Genomic DNA, 24,869 nt, shown 5'->3' with positions numbered 1-24,869 from the left:
TTTGTCTGTGGCCATGTGCAAAGTGAGTCTAATGGGAGTGTTTTTATAATGGTTTTATAACTGTCAATCAGCTGCTGCATCTGCAGGGCTCTAATGAGGTAAATTGCAGGGTCGGCAGTCTGCACAATTAGTCTTTGTATAACCTTGATTCAACCCTCCTCCTGATCCTAATCTGGCATTTCCACGATTCATTTCAAACAAGTGCAGTGCCTTTGTCTGCTCAGAGCCATCAAAAAAAAAAAGCAGCTAGGAAAGTTTATCACAACATTGCTCATCGCTGAGATAAAAATAAACATTGTATTTGGTTCTTTTAGATCCAAGGGACGAACTTCGGTCTGCAAAGGAGGTCAGTTTAACCACTTAAAGACTAAGGCTCCATTCACTCCTGAGCGTATTGTTTTCAGGCATTTCTTTGGGACTTTTTCAGGCGTTTTTTTGCATTTTTTTGGAGGAAGGCATTGACCTCTAACAGAAACGCTTGTAATCTGCCAAAAAAAAAAGCTCATGTACTTTTTTGAGCTTCAGGCGACAAAACGCTCATGTGAACAAGGGGCCATTGAGATGAATAGGATTTTGCTTGTTGGGCATTTTGAGACTTTAGAGATGAGCGTTTTACGAGCTGAAAAACGCTCAGGTGTGAACAGGCCTAAGCCTTTTTCAGACAGTTGTTGCTTACAAATTAAAATCAGGATTTTTCTGCTAGAAAACTACTTGGAACCCCCAAACATTTTATTTATATATATATATATATATATATATATATATATATATATATATATATATATATATGTTACACACCGTATATATAATATATTTTAGCAGAGACCCTAGAAAATAAGGCAGTTGATCCAATATTTTATGTCATACTGTATTTGCGCAGCGGTCTTTTGAAAAGCAATTTTATGGGAAAAAATACACTTCACTGAATTAAAAAAAAAAAAAAAAAGCTAAAACGGTAAAGTTAGCCCAATTTGTTTGCATAATGTGAAAGATAATATGCTGAGAATCGTGAGAGATTGATGATCTTTAGCCTAAACAAAATAATTGGGATTCTCATTTTATCCAGAACTGTGCAGCTCTAGTCTGCATCCCTTTTAAACGTAATTTCCTATTGGGAGTATCTCACCAAAAATGACATTTTTGTTGTAGGGGATGCCTGATATCTGACTTGTATCTTAGTGCAGACTTCTAGGAAAATCGATGAGCCAATCACACAAGCAGGAAATTGTTTCCGGGGTGTGGTCAGTACACATTCTATGTACAGCTTCAGGTAGCCATATTGCATTGCATTTTACAGAACATTACAATGGCTGCAGATTGAAAAGGAAAGGTCATTTTTAACAACATTCAATTGTGACTTGTGTCACAACTGTATATGCTAGTGTTTCTCAACCTTTTTTCAGTCAAGGCATCCTTTAAAATTATGGACAGTCTCGAGGCACCCCGTTCTAAAATTTAAAAAACTATTCTAATTATTTTAGGTGCTGCAGCAACATCAATACACACCAACAGGACACCCAACATTAGAAGGGATTTATTCTTCCAAAGCAAATACACTTTTGCACACTGGTAATGACTAGTATTCCAATGTTTCTCTTCTCCCTCAATTTCTCTCCATCTGTCAGCTAATGTCCCCCAGTGATGAGGGAGAGGGCACAGGAGGGTCAAACAAGAATGCTGTGGAGGCAACATACATCCTTCTTATTAACTTATGATGTAATTAGTTGTTGGGATGCCAGCGTCTAGAAGGTCTTAATAGTGCATAATAAAAACCCATAGCTTTGTGTAACCAAAAGGCAGGCTTGATCCACAAGCTGGCTTGTATACAATTTTTGATAAACTTTTAGTAGTGATCAACCGATATCGGTTTTTCGTTGCTGATACCGATATTTTGGCCATTGAATATCGGTATCGGGCGATATTTTCATACATTTAAAAAATATATATATATTTTTCTATGTTTAGCACTTGACAGGTACTGTTTTGGAGGGATCTGGGGGGTCTAAAAGACCCCAAGCCCCTCCTTTGCACTTAAAAGCATTCAAAACGCCAAGTTTGGCTGTTTTGAATGCTGTCCTTTTTTTAAATCTGGCGCCGAGTATGACATCACTTCTGGGTTTTTTCGTGGAGACCCGATCAGAGCCGAATGCGGCATTGATTGGGTCTATGGCGGCCGTGTAGGCTGGTCGCCCGGGTGTCCTGGTGGGACAGGAGACCCAGGCGAGCCGCAGAAGATGGCGGGGGGGGGGGACATCCCCTCCCCCCCCTCCCGCTCCTTGTAATGACAGCCGAGCGGCTTCTCAGCTGCATCGGTTGTCATTACAAGACAGCTGACCGTCGGCTATGGACGCCGGTACCGGGGTGATGCCTCTAGCTGCAGGCATACCTCCGGTACAGCACTTTCCTGAAATATGGGCAATATCAGTAACCTCCGGGGCCAATTCAGGTATATCGGGGAAAGTACATATCGGCCCTCAATATATCGGCTTTGCCGATAATCGGTCAATCCCTAATTTTTAGCACATTTTGCCAAGGCACCCCTGGTTGATAAAGACTGGCATATTGTATATAATTTTTTTTTTTATTTGCTATTTTTTCCCCCCACAAAAGTGGAGTTACCTTTTAACTGAACAAGCTGAACTTAGAAGCTGAGTGCACCAGTTTTAGTAAACTTACCCCAGCGTGTGTATGCATCTACAAGAATGTGTTCATTTATGAATGTGTGAGTATATTCATTTGTAAGAGTGTACAGAATATGTCTGTATGTGGGTCTGATTCACTTACTCAAACCCATTTTATGATCTCCACCACTTCCATCCATGCTTGTGTTAACCTACACTTTTGCTAAAAAGTGTTTATCTGAGGGCCATGAGTTTCCATTATTTTACTAGACCCAAAAAAGTATATCTCAGACCCCAAAGCAAGGCACGTGCTCTGCTTGCCAGTAAAGAGGTACAAGTGATGATTACAGATCGACATGGCTAATATCTGAATTCCTGTAACCTGAATACACTATATTACCAAAAGTATTGGGACACCTGCCTTTACACGCACATGAACTTTTAATGGCATTCCACTCTTAGTCCGTAGGGTTCAATAATAAGTTGGCCCACTCTTTGAGCGGAGACTGCGAGCGAGGCGTTCTCGTCCACATCAGTGCCTGACCTCACGAATGGGCTTCTGGAAAAATGATCAAACATTCCCATAGACGCATTACTAAACCTTTTTGACAGCCTTTCCAGAAGAGTTGACGTTGTTATAGCTGCAAAGGGTGGGCCAACTCAATATTGAACGCTACAGACTAAGACTGGGATGCCATTAAAGTTCATGTGTGTGTAAAAGCAGGTGTCCCAATATTTTTGGTAATATAGTGTAGCTTTCCTGGCGGCCCCCTTAGGCCCCTACATGCACATCATTAATATGTAGATGCATTGTACTCATTGTTATCACCTCAATATTGGTCTATAGCTAATTTATGGGATTACTGAGTTTTTCTTACCAGGCTTGCGTTTTAAAAAGTTATTGCAAGGTTGTACTTCCTTTATTAACCAGTAAGGTAGATGTAACTAATTTGTAAACAAACATCTGATTGGTAAGGTTATAATATCATATTGAATCATCTCTGTAGATTTTATCTTTTAACTGTTTTTTTTTTGTTTTCTAGCTGATGCAGTGAACAATGCTGCGGGATATGGTTTCAGTGGGGTAGATGAGAAAGGCAATCCCCAGTGGGATTTAATAAATAATCTCAACATATGGAACATTGAGGTGAGCTTAAAGGACAAGTCAAGTATTGATGACAATTAATATAACATGCCCATCCCCCAACCCTGCTGCCCTAGGCACTGAAACAGCCTAACTTTGATAAAAATTGATATACACTCACCGCCCACCTTATTAAGTACACCTGTTCAATTTCTTATGCTTGGTAACACAATTTGCTAATCAGGCAATCAAATGGCAGTAGCTCAATGTATTTAGGCATCTAGACATTGTGAAGACAACTTGCTAAAGTTCAAACCGAGCATTAGAATGGGAAAGAAAGAGGATGTAAGTGACTTTGAACGTGGCATGGTTGTTGGTGCCAGATGGGCTGGTCTAAGTATTTCAAAAACTGCTGATCTACTGGAATTTTTATGTACAACCATCTCTAGGGTTTACAGAGAGTGGTCCAAAAAAGAGAAAATATACAGTGAGTGGCAGTTGTGTGGACAAGGTCAGAGGAGAATGGGCAGACTAGTTCAATAGGATAGAAAGGCAACAGTAACTCAAATAACCACTCCTTACAACCAAGGTATGCGGAATACCATCTCTGAACGCACAACACATCAAACCTTAAAGCAGATGGGCTACAGCACATTTCCAGTGCGGAGAAGAGAAAGCTTCCTGTACCTTTTTCGTTCAAATCCAATGCAAGTTTAGCCATGCAACTGTATGGCTGAATTCACATTGCACAGACATCGCATGTGATCTGCACAGGAGTTAAGTGCGAATCACATGCAATGTCTGACATCCCAGTAGTGTGAACCCAGGCTAAAGCAACCCTTTCCCTTACCCGACTCAGTTAAACTGATAGTATCCTACCTGAGAAGAGTATGAATACACACTTTTTGGCAGGTGTCTTATTGAATTTTCCCTCTTTTATAGTTATCTGAGCACAGCTCCACTGCTACCTAAGGCATCCCATAGATACACCTGTTTTTTTATTTTTTGTTCAAACAGCGTGTTGAGTTAAAAACATTTGCCCTTTCACACGCTCAATGTACTCAAGGTATTGTATTCTAACAGTGGGGAGACTTCCCCCACAGTCGGCATGCACTGATCAACTTTGCAGACTATAGCCTGCAGCGCCGATTGAGCAGGGTAAATCCAACAGGGCGGTTATACAGAAGTCGATCGATAGATCCACAGTAACCATAAATGGATCAAAATTTGTGTTCTATTTGCTGAACCGGCCAAATTTCAAGCCATTTATGGCTAGCTTAACACTTCTGGATTTACCGGATAGTGTGTCTTCCCCCCTACTGGGCATTGTGGTTCCTCTCACCTATCCCTGTTACTACAGAAGACTGTCGCAATCTAGGAGTTAAAAGGAGGAACCACAGCAGAACCTGTATCCTCTAACAGTGGTCCTCAACCCTGGTCCTCAGGGCCCACTAACAGGCCAGGTTTGCAAGATAACTGAAATCCATCCCAGGTGATATAATTTGCTGCTCAGTGATTGCAGTATTCTAGTCTGCATCTCCCCAAGGTAATACTTAAAATCTGGCCTGTTAGTGGGCCCTGAGGACCGGAGTTGAGGACCACTGCTTTATAAGACCAAGATCCAAAACACAGCTCGCCAGAAAGAAGAGTGTTCCTCCTCTTCCCTTGCAGGGTGTTGCATAATGATTCATCAGAACATGTTGAATGGCAAACTTTGTTTGCTGACTTTGAAAGTAGTGTGCCCATTTTTTTCAGCACTTCAGAACATTTCCTTTTCTAGTACTTTAAATATTTAACATGGTTATTGGAGCAAGAACACTAGTCCTTATTTATATGACCCAATGTCAAAGATAACAGATATGTAGACATTTAAATAGTTTGATATACATGTGCTCTCTACCTTAGGGCATTGTTGAATGGTAAAAACAGTGCTTCTTAGATTTTTAAATGAAATCAATGTTCTAATTCTTCTTTCCCTTTTTCTTGCAGATGGCTTCAAGTTTTAAAATGTACATAGACAACTGGAATATCCAGACAGCAGCTTGGTTGAAAAGGTAATCTAAACATAAGTAAAATAGACTGTAAACTGTATTGGATAAAACTACAATAGAGGGGGGCAAGTGGGACTTTAACGGTGCTAAATGATGGAGAAAAATCTGAATTCTCAAAAATTGTACATTTTATTACACATAGAAAGTGAGGACAAGACAATACATCAATATAAAATGATAAAATCAAGAAAATGCACTTGAAAATATCAACTCTACATGTTTCGCCATATTCATAATAGCTTCTTCAGGAGTTTTCATAGACATTTCTCGAGAGTTAACATTTCTAGGTAACAAAGGGAAAAGACATAAAAAACATGACATGTGTATGTATATAGGGCTTATCTCAATGGTCCTAATATTGAGTGCCCAATTAATTTACATAATTATAAAGACAATGATACCAATAAAGTACCTTCAGATGACCTGAGCCCTTTCTTATGCCGAAGGTGGAGGTAATAGAGGTGACACCACCAAAGCAAGCACAGAGGGGGAGGGGAGCCTAGACCCTCAGACTCCTAGAGTTGACCCATAGAGAGGGTGACAGCCAGGCTAGAAATGATAGGTAGAGATAATAAAACCAGAGCATAGAAATACATTTCAACCCAAAATTGCTATCTCTCCAATTGGTATGAGGCTAAATATCAGGTAGAAAAAGTTACCAAGATAGTCACCTGATTATGAATAAATGTGCAGTTGATTCCCTAGGTACCTCAGTGTAACAAAGACAGGAAGGGAAAATGAAGTCCCCTTAATATCCCCCAAATGGGAGGTATCCCTTGAAACAAAAGGAAATGGAATTTGTTGAAGATAGTAATAAATATAATAAGGGTCTGTCAAGTTTTGAGGGTATAAATACTTACCCAAAATTGACAAGATTCAGCACCTAAATTGTCATGCAGTATTCAAAAGTTCACCGCCATTTCAATTCAACAAGTTTTCAATAGTACACAAAAATGAAGGAGACTGCACGGGAAGAAAAAGAAAAAGGCATGGAAGAACATCATCAGCGTTGGAATCTACCAAAAATATATGGAGAGAAGCAGGGTTTAAAAGATTTCATTTACCGCAAATGGTCTCAAAGATCATGTATCGTTCCCCGGTGGTCTAGTGTAATACTGACCATGTGGCGCCGGCATTTATACACCCCCTCCACTCCCTCGGCGTCTGATGTCACCGAGGGAGTGAGAGCGAGGTACGCCCAGTGGTCCAATGGAGGCCGAGAAGGAAGTGCGTCATTAAGACGCGACCGCATCACGTGATTCCGCCGGAACCGGAAGGTCGGGGATGACAACATCCGGTCCGGACATGAATGTAAGCAGAGGAGGTAACAGGTTGCCGAGAGGCAATCTAAAAAGGGATCCAAAATGAAACTGACAGCATCGCCGAAGACCGGATTTCAAGGAAATATATCCGCAATGCCTATAATATGGGGAGAGAATCCAAAGACACAAAAGGGTCATAAAAAAGAGAAAATTACCCCATCTAATAGATAAATCAGTATAGTGATACAGATGACAATTAAATAGAAAAGAGATGTTAGTGAAAACTCCATAAAAGGACAACTGGGCGTTTTAAAGCGGTGCTGCTACTAACCAGGTTGGACCATTTTTCCTGGAAAATAAATGTAGGGCACCACGGGTGCCCATATGGGCAACCATAATGGAGGCTGAAAATAGGCTCGAATCCAAAAAGGTCCCCCAATGTGCCTGCCCCGGGGTGTGCCACCTACAATCGCATCCACGTAACGGCGGGGGTCAGGAAAAAATATATGATGAACAATTCACAGAATATTCTTGTTCTTTAAACGGTAATTAAACCACATCCACAGAAATAAACACATGTAGGCAATTTTGCCAAAATATATAGGATGTGCCAATAAAGGCACCTAAAAGGAGAGGACTTTGTAGCCAAAGTACAAGATCCAAAATGCTGACCAGCTACAGAGATCCTGTGTTGAATCAGCAATGAATACAAATGACATTATCTAGCCTAAACCTAGGGTTTGAAACTAATGGATTCATTTATACCTGGATACTGAGTAGCTGAAAGGTTAAATATCCACTTGGTTTCACGTTGCAATAGGTTTCTATCTACACTTCCACCTCTTTCATTCAGTGGGATGTGTTCCAAGGCAAAAAAAGTCATCATCCTATCATCAAAGCCATGGTATAAACCCATGTGTCGGCTAATGGGACTTACGAACTTTTTGTTTTTGACAAGTTTGACATGGTCACGAATTCGATTAAAGAAAGGCCTTTTTGTTTTGCCTATATAAAAGGCTTTACAACTACAATACATTATATAGACAATTCCTACTGTTTGACAATTCGCATAGAAATTCGGTCTATACAGTTTTCCATTAGGGAGAATGATTTCACTTACATTAGGTAGATATCTGCAGAAATTACATTTTCTGCAGGAATATGTACCTGTGAGTGTTTTTTTGGATTTGTTTGAAGGAGCATAATGACTATGAACCAATTGGTCCCTTAAAGAACGAGACCTTTTAAACGTTATCTGGGGGCGGACATCAATAAATTTCGATACCTTTTCATCTGCCTCTAGAAGGTACCAAAATTTTTTAAGAATTGACCGTACCTGGTCATGTTGACCAGAATATCGTGTAATTAGACGTACCCCGTCAGTATTAGTTTTGTTCTTCTTTTTGCCAAAAATCAAATCAGTCCTGTTCCATTTTTTTGCTCTATGGTAAGATTTTTTCAAACAAGCCCTACTGTAGCCTCTTCCCAAGAGTCTCCTCTGTAAGCTCTTAGCTTCTCTCTCGAAATCTTTAGATTTCGTACAATTACGTCGCAATCTTAAATACTGGCTGTATGGTATACTAGATACTAAAGGTTGAGGGTGGGAGCTGTCTGCCCTCAATATAGTGTTGCCTGCAGTGGTTTTGCGGAAGAGGGTGGAGCCCAAAATGCCATCTTCATCTACATAAATGGTAATATCCAAAAAGTCCAAAGACCTTTGGCTATAAGTGTGGGTAAATATTGTATTGGATAAAAGCCTAATAAAGTAAGGTGACCAGATTTTTAAAATGAAATCCAGGTACGCTTTTTTTTTTTTTACTACTAATGGCGGCAATCAGCAACTTATAGTGGGATGGCGATATTGTGGCGGACAAATCGGACACTAAGTGACACTTTATGGGAACCAGTGACACTAATACAGTGATCAGTGCTAAAGATATGCACTGTCACTGTACCTATGATACTAGCTAGGAAGGGGTTAACATCTGGGACAATCAAAGGGTTAAATGTGTGCCTAACACGTGTTTTCTCACTGTGGAGGTGCTTTTCCTAAGGGAAGGCATAGATCCCTGTCCCTGAATCATTGATGCAGTTATGAAGACTGTTGTTAGAATAGAAAAGCATTTTAACTCCTAACTGCAATGTACTTCATCATTCCTAAAGTGGAAATAATTCCTCTTATCCTTTTCAGCAAAGGAAGCTACCCCCTTAGCCTCTGCTGGATTTGCACTTGCCAGCCATTTAATGGTTTAACAGTTTAATTGAGGACACAAGCAAATGTGACTGTTAGCAATCCCAGCATTCCAGGAATGTAACTGTTTTTTGAGGCCGGTAAATCAATGGGTTTAGTTCCGCTTTATGATTTACTTCTGCTCTGGGACTCTGGGCTTTGGCAAAATGTCAGCCTCCCTCAAGAAGAACCGGGAGCGATGCTGGAGGCAATTTACAGCACACAATCATTTTGCTAGCGTAATTATAAATGTGGAATGTTTTTGCTTCTTGCTAAACAACATTATTTTTTTTATTAAGTTGTTATGGGTAAAGTTTCACTTTACCGGTTTAAAAAAGTTACATTCCTGAAATGTCGGGATTGCTGTCACATTTGCTTATGTCCTCAACCAAACTGTCAAACCCCTTAAATGGTTGGTGTCATAAATGATCACATGTACAGCACCATGACAGTTGTACATATCTTTTCATGTGACAACACTGAAGAATTGATACTTTGCTACAATGTAAAGTAGTAGGTGTACAGCTTGTATAACAGTGTAAATTTGATGTCCCCTCAAAATAAATCAACACACAGCCAATCTGTATAGGTGTGTGATTATTGCGCTATCACGGGTAGACAATAAATTATACACCCCTGATTCCGCAAGTACAGTACTGTTACCTTCACAGTTTAAAAGATCATAGATAAGGGGGTTTTGTACTGCGCTTCAAGGCATTAAAATATTCAATATTACATCACGGAATAATTTACAAGGTACTCATACATATTTAACCATTATAGGTATCAAATAAGTGAATTATTCACAAAAGATGCTCATGTGCTGAATATAAGATTATGCAAAAACCTAAAAATTTAATTAATGTGCAAAATGAATAAATACTCACAAATATATCACTGCAAATGTAGATTAAAGTGCACAAAAAATGACCAATGGGGCTGTGATGTAAAAATAAATAAAGTGCTAGTGCATTCCAACAGTGCTAGTGTGGATTTATACACTTAGTGCAAATATTATTGGTGCATTTAGACTCAATATTTCATTGTGTATGCCTATAAACAATAAGCAGTATTCAATATAGTGCTAGAGTGTCCATATACGTGGTGTTTTCTCTTTAAATATTCCTTAAAAGTCCTTATTTCAGCCAAAGGTTTCCTCCACCAGTGCTCAGTGGTGCTCTCCGGTGGTCACACGTGCAGATGTGCTAACTGCTTACCTTATTACCTCTTTGTATACGCTTCTAATATGTATGCCTGGATGGCTGCCTTTCCTCCACTCCTCTTATAGCTGCCGGCTTTCAGGGGGGGTTCTGGCTCCTTTTGATTGTGTGTTATATAGCGGGGTACTCCTCCTTTTATGGCTCAATGAAAGATAGGGGCCATCATGGTGTAGTATTTAAGAATATTTATTTTTAAAATATGCAGTAACTTACAGTTAAAATCGTAATCTTTAGCCTTAGATCTCGCTGCGGGTTACTGAGTCTACGTCTACATACGTCTATTTCCCAAAGACAACCTCTGGATATGATGCTGAGCACGTGCACTCAACTCCTTTGGTCGACCATGATGAGGCCTGTTCTGAGTGGAACCTGTCCTGTTAAACATCTGTATGGTCTTAGCCACTGTCCGGCAGCTCAGTTTCAAGGTCTTAGTAATCTTCTTATAGCCCTAGGCCATCTTTATTTATTTTTTTCTTTATTTATCCTTAGAGAGTTCTGTGCCTTGAGGTGCCATGTTGAACTTCCAGTGACCAGTATGAGAGCGATAACACCAAATTTAACACACCTGCTCCCCATTCACACCTGAGACCCTGCAACACTAATGAGTCACATGACACCGCAGAGGGAAAATGACATTTTCACTTAGGGGTGTACTCGTTTTTGTTGCCAGCGGTTTAGACATTAAAAGCTGTGTGTTGACTTGTTTTGAGGGGACAGCAAGTTTACACTGCTGTCCCCTCAAGTTTACACTGCTATACAAGCTGCACACTCACTACTTTACATTGTAGCAAAGTGTCATTTCTTCAGTGTTGTCACATGAAAAGATATAATAAAATATTTACAAAAATGTGAGGGGTGTACTCACTTTTGTGAGATAGTGTGTGTATGTGTAGATAGATAGATACACACAGTAAATGATAAAAAAAAAAAAAAAAAAAATTAAGCAGAGGCCCTAGTGAACAAAATGGTGGGTTTTGCGCTCTCTCTCTCTCTCTCTCTCTCTCTCTCTCTCTCTCTCTCTCTATAATGTTTGGGTTTGCTAGTTAATTTTCTAGCAAAAATTTAGATTTTTAATTTTACAAAAAGTGTCAGAAAAGGCTTGTTCTTTAAATGGGTAAAGGATCTGCACTTTTTTTTTTATTGGGAACCTACATCAGCAGATCATGGGTGCTGTGCAGGGCTCTTGCAGACTCTGCGTGTAAGCTGTGTGCTTGTAAGTCGTACAAGTATTCTGTTACACACTGACATTAACTTTCAATCAACTAACCACAGTGCTCAACACCACAATGGCAGTTCATTGAGAACTATAACCTGACAGCCGCAAAGGCTGTTTGTAGTTGTTGTTTCCCATTCACAGAATGCTATGAATGAGTGACTCAGCCGGGTGGGTGGAGCCCCGCATGGCTGCAGCTTTTTTGAATTGTGGCAGCAGACACGGGGAAAAGATTCTGGTCTGTTGTCACAGCGGGGATTAGGGGGGGCACAGGGGCAGCTGCAGCACTAACATGTTACACCATTAATATGGGTGTAACATGTTAGAAAAGGTGGACTTATCCTTTAAGGGCCATACACACTATAAGATTTTCTGAAGACTTTTTCCTTCAGACTTACCAAAACCATATAATATGAGGTGAAACCTAAACACTTTCAATTTGTATGCAATCTGGCAGGCCCTGCACTACATAGAAAAGGTAAATCTGAAGGAAATCTAACCACAAAAGTTGGATAGTGTGTATCCAGCTTTAAACAGTTTAAGCATCTATTTTTAATGTTTTACATAGCTATACCTGCAAATGGGGGCCAGCCTGAAGTGATCTAGCAGGACTTAATTTTCTGATCAAAGTTCCACTTCAGGCACTGGTGGCATGTTACAGGTTAAAGTTAATCTGTAGTAAACCTGTGTAATGCTGTGATGTAATCCAATGTTATGATGAAGCAATACAAAAGTTATAATTTAGGGAAAACAGCATGTCAACACAACTTGTAGGTTCAGCAAGTTTATAAGCAAATCTCAATGTTTGCTGTAAAAGTATAACTTGGCCCCAACCCTCCTGCTTCTTGAGCCACCCTTCTTTTCTCTTAATACTATGGGTGGTTTGACTGAGTAATAGGGAGGCAGAAGGGAGCTGGGTTTAAAGTCAACTTTTACAGGAGAAATCAGTATTTGCATATAACTATTTCTTCAATGATTTGTTTGATATGTGATATTTCACTAAAGTAACCCTTGCCTATGTGCTCAGGCTGAACTAGCTCTGGACTTGTTGCTAAACAGCGCCATAATATTGTGTCGATCCTTGCCATAACATTTGAGTTGCCCAACATGCCAAAAGCATAAGTGCCCGTTCACATACGAGCGACGCTACTTTCGCACCGCGACCTCCGAGGTCGCGGTGTGAGCAGCGCGCCGCGACCTCGGAGCGGCTGCCACGGACTTCATAACATTGAAGTCTATGGCGGTCGCCTCCGGGTCGCCCCAAAGAAGCTTCGGACCCTTTTTCTAAGTCGGAGCGACTTGTGTCGCTCCTATTAGAATGGGTCCACAGCTTCCCTATGGGAGGCGACCTGTGAGGCGACCAGGTCGCCTCACAGGTCGCCTTAGTGTGAACGGGGGCTAAATGGCTCATGCAGGCAGTGAATAGGCACCAGTAACTACTTGCTGCATGATCCTGGGACAAGGCTATTAGGTGACAACCTAACAATGGGGTGACATGGTCTGGGCCAGGCCTGGTATCCTTTTCTGACACTATTTTAAAAAACAGACCAGAAAAAAAAAAAAAGTTCCTAGAGCACAAATCTTTAACAAGAAAACTATGCAAAAGATCTCTAAATAATTGCAGAATAAAAATTGAAATATATCCAATATTCTGAGGGCTTGTATGACCATTTAGTTACTTATGAACTTAAGGCTAGTTGAAAGGTTTCAGGTATAATGTGATATACTCCATTTATAATTTCTTATTCAGTGAATGTGATTATAGGGTGCACTTGGAACAGTGGGACGTTCTTGTTTCCCCTCTGCACACTGAACAAAGAGGGTCCCTTGCTCAGCATCGCTGAAAAGTGGGGGGTGGCTGTCACATTATGACCAGCGGCCGTGTCATTGCAGCTGCTGCATCATAAAAGACTTCAATGGACTGCTTGCATGCAGCTCCTGGAAGCTGAGACTCAGCAAACAACGACCTCTGCATGCTATATGGAGTCATCACCCTTGTGAATGAGGCCCTACCTGTGTGTGGCAGAGCTGTGTAAATCCTAGGACGGAATGACAAAAATATAAATCCTTTACCATTAAAAAAACGCTTCCACATTTGTATTTTATCTGTGCTATAGGTTGATTGGCCTGATTTAATTTTTAAAGTTTTGCCAGTACTAATATTTAACATTTTAAAATAACCTGGTTATTGTGTTTCTACAGCGTCTGCTATGACCGAGCTCCAAAGTATCGTACAGTTTTAACATTTCTCCTCTCTGCACTGTGGCATGGAGTTTATCCTGGTTACTATTTCACCTTCATTACTGGTATTCCTGTGATGTTGGCTGCAAGAGCAGTGAGTATTGTGCTACGAATAATAAAAATGATGGCAGTAAACAATAGCAATGTCTATACACATGGGTGAGGGGTTGCGTTTACAGGTGAGGGGCTGCGTCCACAGCTTTGCACCTGCTGCCTCCTTCAGCTCTGATGAGCATTGCTCCATGTAGGACAGCACTCCTTTCCCACTGTGGTGGATGGAAGCTCTCATGCTCCGTGCAAAACACTTCAGTGGACACAATCTATGTAAGCATTGAAGTGTATTATACTGTTGATTCAAGCTCAACCTGACTGGTCATGATACTAGATGTAGTGAAAGATGAAAATTTGCTTTAGTTTAGATGGTAGCTATTGAGCGGTGTTCATAGGCTTGATGCTCCACCATAGCTGGGTTAATCTGTAACTCTACCAGACTGAACAGCTAGACAATCTGTCCATATTTGTTAAACACACGAATGGATTCAAATATTCAGATATTTATTTTAGCTATGCCCCAATTTGATGAAGATTACTATTAAAGCAGTATTAAACCCAAGAACAAACATTTATTATATTGCAGCTTACCAATTCTTAGATGTGGTGACTATCAGCTTTTTCTTTTTTTAGGCTTATCTTTTCCTTATTTTTACCTGGTGATTCAGCCAGTAAGTTTTTTTGTTTTTTTTTTTAAACTTCAACAGATCCATTTCTATTAAGGTTGGCCTGATACTTACCTTTAGGCAAAACTCCAGGCAAAACCTTTTATTTTGAATCCCACCCCACATCATTCAACTGCGGTTACTTGCAGGCATTGCACAATGCTGCATGTTAGCACAAAAATATCCAAAGCTGGGTACCAACTGTGAGGTTTTTTTTTTTTTTTTTTTTTTTTAAACTTACATTCAGCCAGTGGGCTGAACTGAAAAAGAAAAAAAAAAAAAAAAACTCAGATTCCTGCATGCACTCAAGCAATGTGGTTGCAGGGATCTCTCCTGCTGCACTATTGTATTCTGACAGCGGAGATCACCCCCCCCCCCGGCCCCAACCTATCACCATGCACTGATCAGGGCTTCAGCGGTTGATGGAATGTTGGTTTTCCAGCAGGACTGTTTGGCAGAATCCGGTCCAATGATCGCTACACACGGATCGAAATTTGTCTGGTTATTGCGGAATTGGATGTGTGTGCCAAGTTTTAGAAACATTAAAGACCAGGCATCACTAAATGGCAAACCATAGTCCAGACTGAGTCAATGTCTTATCCGGATCGCCACGGTACTGCCATTTAGGAACCGTTCTGCCCAGAGCTGTCCCTGCCGCCGATGTCATTCTCACAAAGCCGACAGCGGGAGGCAGGGTAGCTCTGGATGGAAGGCAGGGGCTGCCTGGGTTAACAAGCAGGTGAGTGGTTGCTAGGATCCAGGGCAGTGACTGTTATGTGAAAGGGGGATTGAGGATGCTGATGTAATAACAGGATTTTGATATGCGGCTCGGGTAGGGCAGCCCATTTTCATGTTAATGGGCTGCTCTACCCGTGAGAAATGGAGGGAACGAAGTCCCAACACTTTTTTTTTTTTTGCACCACATCAAGCTGTATGGTGCTACAGCACCACCATGTGGTTTGGTGCACTCGAGAATGTGCTGTAGGTGCGAATGCGCGGGGGTGCCATTAAGAATTATTGGCACTCCCATGCATCTAATAAAGTGCAGTGTATTTTCCTGTGGGTCGGGAATGCATACGAATTCGCACATGTTCCCCAGCCACAGAGATGTGAACCTAGCCTAAGTACAGAGGGGGCTGTGATGTGAAGGATCTGAGTAATCGCACAAACAGGTGGTTCAGACCTCTGCTGGAAGAAAATTTTACTGAGTGGACCTCCTTGAATTTTAATTCATTACCCCGATTTTAGACCAAGAAATGGTTGGTTCACTTTAAGGCAATCTAGGCTTACCTTTTATAAAAAGCATTTCGAGTTTTGTTGTTTCTTTGTGTCCATTGCACACCACACCAAACAGAAACAGACGCAGTTCTGCCTTTTTCTAATGTGATATTATCAGTGCCTATTACTGGAAGGCATGCTCTACCACATTAACATTCTTGAGATAACCTATTTTGTACACATTCTAGACCGAGTGCACTGACTAAACTTGTTCAAAGCAGTTCTTTTGGGTTTGGAATAACAGTTTTGTCCTACAGGGAAAAAGCATTAAACTTCATATAAACTGTGTTCAAATTTTAGGTAAGAAATAATTTCCGCCAGTACTTCATTATTTCAAGAGTGCGTAAACTTGGGTATGACATCATCACGTGGATTGTGACTCAGCTGGCCATCTCCTACACTTGTGCCCCTTTTTTCTTGCTGGCTGTGGAGCCTACCCTTAAGTTGTACAAGTATGTATCCATGTAAATATGCTTGTATTGTTTAGAATGACTCATTTCTGTGTGTAAATTATCATTCAGTATAAGTGATATGCATGAGTACATTTACATCTCATCAGTTTTTTCTATTGGAAGTTGTTATTTGGATTCTTGGTGCTAAACTCTATACTGGTACAACAGATAGGAGGTCTAAAATACATTTTCTGTTATGTCACACAGGTAGACTTTTTGCTTTCTCTTTTTAATAGCACTGCAGTCTTCCTCCCCAACACTTTACTATTGCACCATTGAATCTATACAGATATAGTGACCTGCCGACAAACAGGATTACAATGATGTGGACAGACTAAAGCCTGGTACACACTACGTTTTTTTTTTTTTTTTTTTTTCTTTTTTCTTTTTTTAGTTCAACCCAGCGGGGTGAAAGTAAACAAAAAAACTGACTGATAGCTGTACTACTACTAACACAAGTGATGTTAGTACAGTGATCTCCCCTGCTGTGCTATTGTTTACTGACAGGGGGATCCCGCCCCCTGCCAAGCTGAACTGATCAGCACTCACAGCCATTAAAATGGGCGTATTGCTGCTCTAATCTTAATAACAATCACTAAAAAGTGACAATAATCACTTAAAAAAACTGAAGCAGCTGACACAAAAAGATCCTGAATGAAAATCTTAAAAAAACAATAAAAGTGAAGGTGCAGCGCTAGTCCATAAAATGGACAATCAAATCCCTGGAACATACAGCAAAAGAGTCCACGTGAGTAGTTCAATCCACACCAGCCAGCCTTATAGTGCAGGGAGATAGAGGTCCACCACCAGGTATTAATCTATATACTCTTACTGGATGGCCAGACCTACACAGGTCATATATCGCAGATACCAGGTCACAGAAACCAGGACACTGATGCTCACAGGATAACTCCCCCAGCTTAGCAGATACAGCGGCCGGTGTCACTCCAGAAACTGTGGACCCCCTAGCAGTACTGCATATGGGTCAAAAGGGCTCAGACTGGTAAGTGTAGGCACTCCATAGGACTCCTCTTGAAATGTCACGCAGGGCAGGATAGATGTTAGTGGTCTCTATGGTCCCTCTCTATATTTCACTCAGGGCAAGGAAGATGAAAAAACCATAGCGTGGTACGTTCCAATATTTATTTAATATTTAAGAGCAGAATGGCAACTCACAAGGCATCAGGTTTATAATCGCTTCTCATAAATATCAGGCCAGTACAGAGTGTTCAAACTATCCGTGTCCCGTGATAATGCTGTGTTAGAATACTTCCTTGTTTGCATTCCACGCTGGATCGGAAGTGACGTTCTGACGTTACTGACCAGCCGGAAATTGCGTCTACGTGTTTCGCCCCTCTCAGTGCGCGTTTTCACAGATGGATCACAGCCATTGGATTGCCAGCTCTGATTGGATGCTGGTTTTCCAGTATGCCTGTTCTGACAGAAGTCGATCATGAGACCCGATTCTGTCGGAATGGAAACTGTACACATAGGCCGATAGTTGGCCTGGTTCCTGCTGAACCAACCACTTTTTGGCGTAAAGTTCTGTATACACAGGCATGAAGACAATGGGGGAAATGTATTAATTTTGTTGCACAGCCAGGCACTGCTAGGCAGGAACAGTGGGACAGATTTATTTTATTAGGCAGCTGCATTCATAAATTTCCCTTCAACTGCTCTATATAATAGCCCTGCAACAGAATAAAACCTGCTCCAACCACTTAATTGTGCATCTATACAAGTTAAAATCTGTCTCCTCTTCAGTGTAAATTTATCGCAAACCTGTGCTAAGCTGTCTATTTGCTGCCCAGAATTACAAGTGAAGGGCTCCCAAAAACAGAATAAAACAAGCAGCCTGATTTTGTATTTTAATTTTTAGCTAATTTACTGGATCAATATATCTCAATGAGCTCAGCACAAGGTAATCATTCCTGCTAATTGTTACCCAGGTGGAAAAAGTACATTGAGGCGTAGCTTCTGACCACATTGACAGTGCAGCCCTCCTTCACAAGGATCTGCCAAATAGACCCTCTACTTAGCGACTGCTGTAAAGCATTTCTACGGCTGACATTACAGGTTAGTGCATTGTGGTGCAATTCATTTTCAGTGCCACCCCAAAGCACTAAAGCTCACTATACACATTACAATCTGGTTATACAATATGCTTTTAGATCTACCAACAACTGTGCAGTGCAGGGGGCTTGCCTGATTGGATATGGATTAATTGGATAGTTTCTGTATGTGCTCGTATTACATAGTTTGGGTAAATCTAAAATTTTGATTGTATGTCAAGTTTGTAACATGTATGGTGACCCTAATACAAAGCATCTGCTTTACAATCAACACAAGTCACAGAAATGCATCACTAATATATTGTAGTGCATTGACATCCCATTAGAAAGAATGGGCTGCCTTAAAGGACAAGTTCACCTTTTGACAAAATATAATAATTGCACTTTTTTTTTTTTTTTTTACAGCTAAAAAAATTAGCATTTATTATTTTTGTTGCAAGAGCCTGTAAAGCATTCCACCAGCAGATCACTGATGCCATGCAGGACTCCTGCAGGCTTGTCAGTGTATCTGCTTGCTCGTACGAGCAAGCAGATACACTCAGATAGGAAGAATCAAGCTCACAGCGCTGTGGTAGTTCATTGAGATCTACAAGCTGATAGCCGCTAAGGCTTTCAGGACTTGTAGATTTCCATTAATAGAACACTGCTCCGACTGCTTTTTAAATTGTGACCGCTAGCAGGGGAGAAGATACCTCGCTAGCTGTCAAAGCGATGGAGTGGGGGCCAGTCCTTTCATAACATGTTACATGTTATACCCTGAATATGGGTGTAAGGTTATGAAAGGTGAACTTATCCTTTAACATGATGCACATTAATGCGCAAGATAATGGACATTAACACAATTCACTAGAGAAATAGGTGTGAAGAGTACTTGCAGACATTAGAGAACATTTGCCCAATCTAGCCATTGGTGGCTTGATGGGGATTATGATTGTGTGTCTATTGGCTCTCCCCAACATTACCTGGTCAAAGGGAATGAATTGAACTCCCCAGACAAGTGTAATCATTATTAATAATATTCTACAGGATTTATATAGCGCACCGCTTAACAAAATTAAGGCAGACATTACAGTTCCAATACAATTTGGTACTAAAGGAATCAGAGGACCCTGCTCGTTAGAGCTTACAATCTAAAAGTAAGGGTCAATTGATACAAAAGGTAATAGCTGTGGGGGATGAGCTGATGGAGAAAGTGAAACAGTGTATTAGTAAAAGACATATAGGCTACTTTATAGTAAAGTAAAGGGTTTTCAGAGATTGTCTGAAGATTGATAGATTAGGGGACAGTCGGACAGATTGGGGGAGAGTTCCAAAGGATGGGAGAAATTCTGGAGATATCCTGGAGGCAAGCATCGGAGGAGGTGACAAGGGAGCTAGAGAGCAGGAGGTCTTGGGAGGACCGAAGAGAGCGGCTTGGTTGATATTTTGAGATTAGGTTAGTGATGTACCTGGGGGCAGAGTTGTGGATGGCTTTGTAAACTATTGTTCGTGCTTTGAATTTTATTCGTTGGGTGAGTGGAAGCCAGTCGAGGGATTGGCAGAGAGGGGTGGAGGAGAGTGAACGGTTGGTAAGGTGGATGAGTCTTGCAGCAGCATTAATTATGGAATGAAGGGGGGATAGTCTATGTAAAGATAATCCAATGAGGAGGGAGTTGCAGTAGTCGAGGCGAGAGATAACCAGGGAGTGAATTAGTAGCTTGGTGGTGTCCTTGGTTAAAAAGGGGCGTATTCAAGAGATGTTGCAGAGTTTTTAAGGTGGCATGATTTGGACAGGGATTGGATGTGGGTCTGAAAGGACAGTGCAAAGTTCAGGGTTACCCCTAGCACCCTGGCATGTGTGGAAGGACTGATAGTTGTTCCATTGATCTTGACAGAGAATTTAGGGGAAGGGGCACGTGGGGGAGGAAATATTATGAGCTCGGTTTTAAATAGATTTAGTTTGAGGAAGTGGTGTGGCATCCAGGCTGATATGTCTATTAGTAAATCAGTGATGCGGGAGGAGACTGATGGGGTGAGCTGAGGGGTAGAGAGATAGATAGATTTGGTGTCATCAGCATAGAAATGGTAGTGGAAGTAATAGGAGGCTATTAGCTGACCCAGGGAGGAGGTGTAGATTGAGAATATTAGAAGTTCAAGGACAGAACCTTGGGGGACCCCAACAGTAAGGGCTCTTTCACAAGGTCCACCTCCGTAGGCGGATCCGTGTTGCTCAGCGGGGATCGATCCGCGATCCCCGCTGAGCCGGCGGATGACAGCTCCGTCTCCGCTTGCAGTGCGGAGAGGGAGATGTCACAGCCCCCGCTGCCCTCTATGGGGGATCGGATGAGAGCGAACCGCCTGTCCGCTCTCATCCGATCCGATCACTGAACGGATGGAAAAATAGGGTTTCCATCCGTCCAGATTTCACGGACAGGATCGGATACGGATGGCAGAGGGTGTCAGCGGAGGTGTCTCCGCTGACACCCGCTGCCCCATAGAGCTGCATGGAGGATCCGATCGGATCGCCCGTGTGAAAGGGCCCTAAGAGGAGTTGCAGAGGAGTAAGTGGAGTTGTTAGTGACACTGAAGGTGCAGTGAGATAGGTAAGATTCGAACCAATGGAGAGCGTAGCCACTGAGACCAAGCAAATTGAGTTTTTTGATGAGGAGGGGGTAGTGAATTGTATCAAAGGCAGCGGAGAGGTCCAAGAGTAAGAGTACAGAGTAGTAACCGTTGGTTTTAGCTGTTAGTAAGTCATTTGTGAGTTTTAGGAGAGAAGTTTCTGTGGAGAGCTGCCGGTGAAATCCAGACTGAAGGTGATCAAGAGTGTTATTCTCGATGAGATGCGGTTGTAGACTAGACGTTCAAGGAGTTTAGAGGCAAAAGGGAGTAAAGGCCAGTACACACGAGTCGAAATTCGGCCGGGAATTTTCGTCCGACGACCGATCTGCCGATTTTCGGCTTGTTAGTATGGTGCTCTCGACAACCGACTCCGACTTTTCGGCCGAAAAAATTCTGGTGAGCAGGCTATAAAATTTTTGTCCACTGTCAAAACAGGTCCCATTTTCGTGCAGTCAGTATAGATTTCGACAGGGAAAAATCTTATGAGCAAGACTGGGCATGCTCAGAGATGAAAGAACACAAAGAAAGCAATCCAACACATGACATCACTTCTGAAGTATAATTCTGTCGGATGACAAAATTAGTGCGCAGTCTAGAGCACATTCCAACCAACAGACACCACTCTGGACAAAAGACGGACGACCGGCCGGCGGAAATTCGTTGCGTATGTACGAGGCTTAAGCTGGATACACACTATCCAACTTTTGTTGTTAGATTTCCTTCAGATTTACCTTTTCTATGTAGTGCAAGAGCCTGCCAGATTGCATACAAATTGAAAGTGTTTAGGTTTGACCTCATATTATATGGTTTTAGTAAGTCTTAAAGAAAAAGGCTTTAAAAAAATCTTATAGTGTGTATGGCCCATAAAGGAGATGAGTCTTAGGTTGTTAAGATTGGTGGGATCTAGTGAGGCTTTCTTTGGTATGGGAGTGTTTAGTGCATGTTTTAGAGGGTTGGGGAAGATGCCAGTGGAGAGGGAGAGGTTGAAGATATTAGTTAAAGAGTGTAGGATAGAGCCATAGGGTGACCGTCGCATTTGAGAAGGAACAGGGTCCAGGGGGGCAGGAAGTTTGGTGGGCGTTCAAAAAAGTGATATTAAGAATTAACGCTGCACATATTGTTGTATCATTTTACACACATTTTGTCCTTTGTGGTGCTGGCTGCCTAAGATTCTTATAAGCGTGGGGAATACTGCGCTAGTATCCAGCCAGCACCACAAAGGACAAAATGTGTGTAAAATGATATAACAATATGTGCAGAGCTAATTCTTAATATCACTTGTGTTTTAAGTGATGTGATCTAAATGAAATCACAATAGTTGAACAACTCCTATGAAAACTGCCAACTCTTAAATTGCTGTTTTTTTTTTCTTTTAAAGTTTCCTTTATTACATGGTAAATCTTAGGTTGTGCAATCAGTTTGCATAGTGTATGGTCAGCCTTAAGCCATGTCCACAATGAAAATGTTCAGGTCATCTCAAACATAGCATTTTTGTGAAATTAAACATAATTTCTTTTTGCCTAGGTCATTCTTTTTTTACCTCCATATTACTGTCGTCATTGTTCTTTTTATTCTGCCCAACAAGCCATCAAAGGACAAACAGCGATATTACTCTAAAAAGACTCCTTTATCCACAACCAATCATTTGGAAGAAAAGGAACCCTTCAAGCACATGAACAATAACTCCAGATGAGTGACAGATGGACAATGGACTTTATACACAATACATGTTTGCTCACACCAAAGACTGAGAATACTGGACGGCCCAGTATCCCAGTGTTAGATCCTCTTTTTTTTATTATTTTATTTGTGTTTTTTCTTTTTTTTTTTGTATTTATGGGACTTAAACATTCCAAATTTTAATACTAAACATTTCAGTTATGTGAATGGTGTCCTGGAGTAAGCCAACCGTGTCATTCACTATGGATCATCCACTGTAACAAAGTACTTAAAGGTCATCTGCACACCACTGTAATAATGATCAATTTGGCAACATTTCACTTAAAGGGAAGGTATAGTTCTATCCGTTTTTTATAAATTTACTTGTAAAAAAGAGCAGGTGGATGTAAATAATCTTTTCAATATATTTCAATATTTTAAAAACTGTTTCTGTGTATAATTTATAATTATTTAGTTATGTGTCCATTTTCGCCTCCTACTTTACAGTGCTACACAATGGTCGTGTTTTATTGCTTCTTCCTCTCAAAACATAAGTCTTTGACTTGTCTGACACATTGAAAATAATGTACCCTCTGTGTAAATAATATTTCAACACGTGTTAAGGAGAGTAATTGTTACAGATAATCTAAAAATTGCTACATTAAAGTATAACTCCACTCTAGTTGAGAAAAAAAAACATTCCCTTTTGGCTGAGCACGCACATGTACATTGTAAGGATTTTAACAAACGTTGTTGCAGATCTCTACCTTTTATTATTCTGAAGAAATCACTGTTTGTTCCTCTGTGCTGAGTGGGTCTAATGGGAGTGGTTTCATAATTATGAATCAGCTGCAGCAGCTGCAGGGTACTAATGAGGAAAGCTGCTGTGCCTGCATCCCTTTAGACGTGTCCTATTGGGAGTATCTCACCAAAAATAACATTTCTCTTTCGTTCATTGATGAACGCATCTCCTGATCTGCATGATCATTGGGCTATACTGCCCCCTGGAGGAGTAGAACACTTGGCAGAAAATTAATCTGGCTTTGCCTATGGGCAGTCCCAGGGGATATACTTCCTCTCTCTGCTATAGTTACTCAGTTATTTTTCTGCCTAGTCAGGAGTAAGGACCTAGTTCCTTGCTGGGATCTCCTGGTCCTGGCAATGTTTTCTTTTTTAGATAGAAATTTTTCTCCTTGATTTTTTTCCTGTGAGATCTGCAATCGATCCAGTGGTCACCCTAGTCTGGCTGGCCAGCGAGCGGCGTGCAGATCTCAGCTCCGCACTAGGTCGGTCGCGACATAGCCCCACCGGAAGGGGGCTGGCCTGCAAGTTAAATGCCTCGCAAGGTTGCATACGACTGGGTCTTGGCCTGAGTCACAGCGTTCCTCCTGGCTGACAGCCCCAATTTCGATGGAGAGGAGGTTCTGTCTGAAGCAATGCCCGCTCACCTCTATAGTCTGTCTCTTAACTTCCTCCAACATCAGCTAATATGTCCCATTCATATGTGGAAGATTAGGAAGGTGCTTTGTCAGATTCTGAGGACTCCAGACAGGAAGAGAATCCGATAATTAAAAAAATGAGAACATTTTGGTCTTAATTGACACAGCGCACACTGTCTTGACTTAAAGCTGCCAGAGTTGACCATGCCATGCAATCTGCTGTTGCAACAATGTCCATCTGATCCAAGGTCATGTCTTGGGACCATGGTTCTATAATTAAAGATCCTTCTGTCCTGCAGAACTTGGAGTTCCTACCTGTGGCCTTTGGCTACTGTGTAGATAGATTAGCAGTTACAATATCCCATATTTCTAGGATGGACCTTCTTTAGGTGCATTAACAAAGGACCACTTAGCTTAAATGTTGGTCTGGCCAGCTTCTGTACAAGAAGCCCCAGCGGGGGATGCCCTTCACCGTGGAATTCCTTTTTAGTGAATCCACCCTTATAAGAATTGACAGGACAGAGAGAGTAACCTTTTGCCTCAGAAAAATAAGGAAACATCTTCGAGGGGCTACCTGATCTTGAAACTAAAAAGAGCTCCTTTCATTTTTTTTTTCAGGTTTCCAAGGCTAAGCCTTCAAACCAACCATAAGCCCTGGATTCCCAAAGTCGGGTGACAATTATTTCTCAAAATTAGGAGTGGAAAAACTTAAAAAGGTGGGGGATGTCTT

At 41.2% G+C, this 24,869-nt stretch overlaps 1 protein-coding gene across 2 annotated transcripts in view; it reads left to right on the top strand.

The window, feature by feature from the left end:
• Positions 1 to 23,398, top strand: part of MBOAT1 (membrane bound glycerophospholipid O-acyltransferase 1) — a 117,523-nt gene extending 94,125 nt beyond the window's left edge. For both annotated transcript variants that reach the window (XM_082259317.1, XM_082259318.1), the window contains 5 exons: positions 3,665 to 3,768; positions 5,695 to 5,759; positions 13,884 to 14,016; positions 16,217 to 16,368; positions 22,566 to 23,398. In XM_082259317.1, coding sequence (XP_082115443.1) covers positions 3,665 to 3,768; positions 5,695 to 5,759; positions 13,884 to 14,016; positions 16,217 to 16,368; positions 22,566 to 22,734 — 623 coding nt within the window. In that variant the 3' untranslated portion in view covers positions 22,735 to 23,398. The remainder of the gene's footprint in view (positions 1 to 3,664; positions 3,769 to 5,694; positions 5,760 to 13,883; positions 14,017 to 16,216; positions 16,369 to 22,565) is intronic.
• Positions 23,399 to 24,869: the final 1,471 nt, after the last annotated feature.

Source organism: Pelophylax lessonae, assembly GCF_965119305.1.
Source record: "Pelophylax lessonae genome assembly, chromosome: 5".
In the NCBI taxonomy this organism is placed as follows: Eukaryota; Metazoa; Chordata; class Amphibia; order Anura; family Ranidae; genus Pelophylax; species Pelophylax lessonae.
This window is presented reverse-complemented; position numbering and strand designations above follow the sequence as displayed.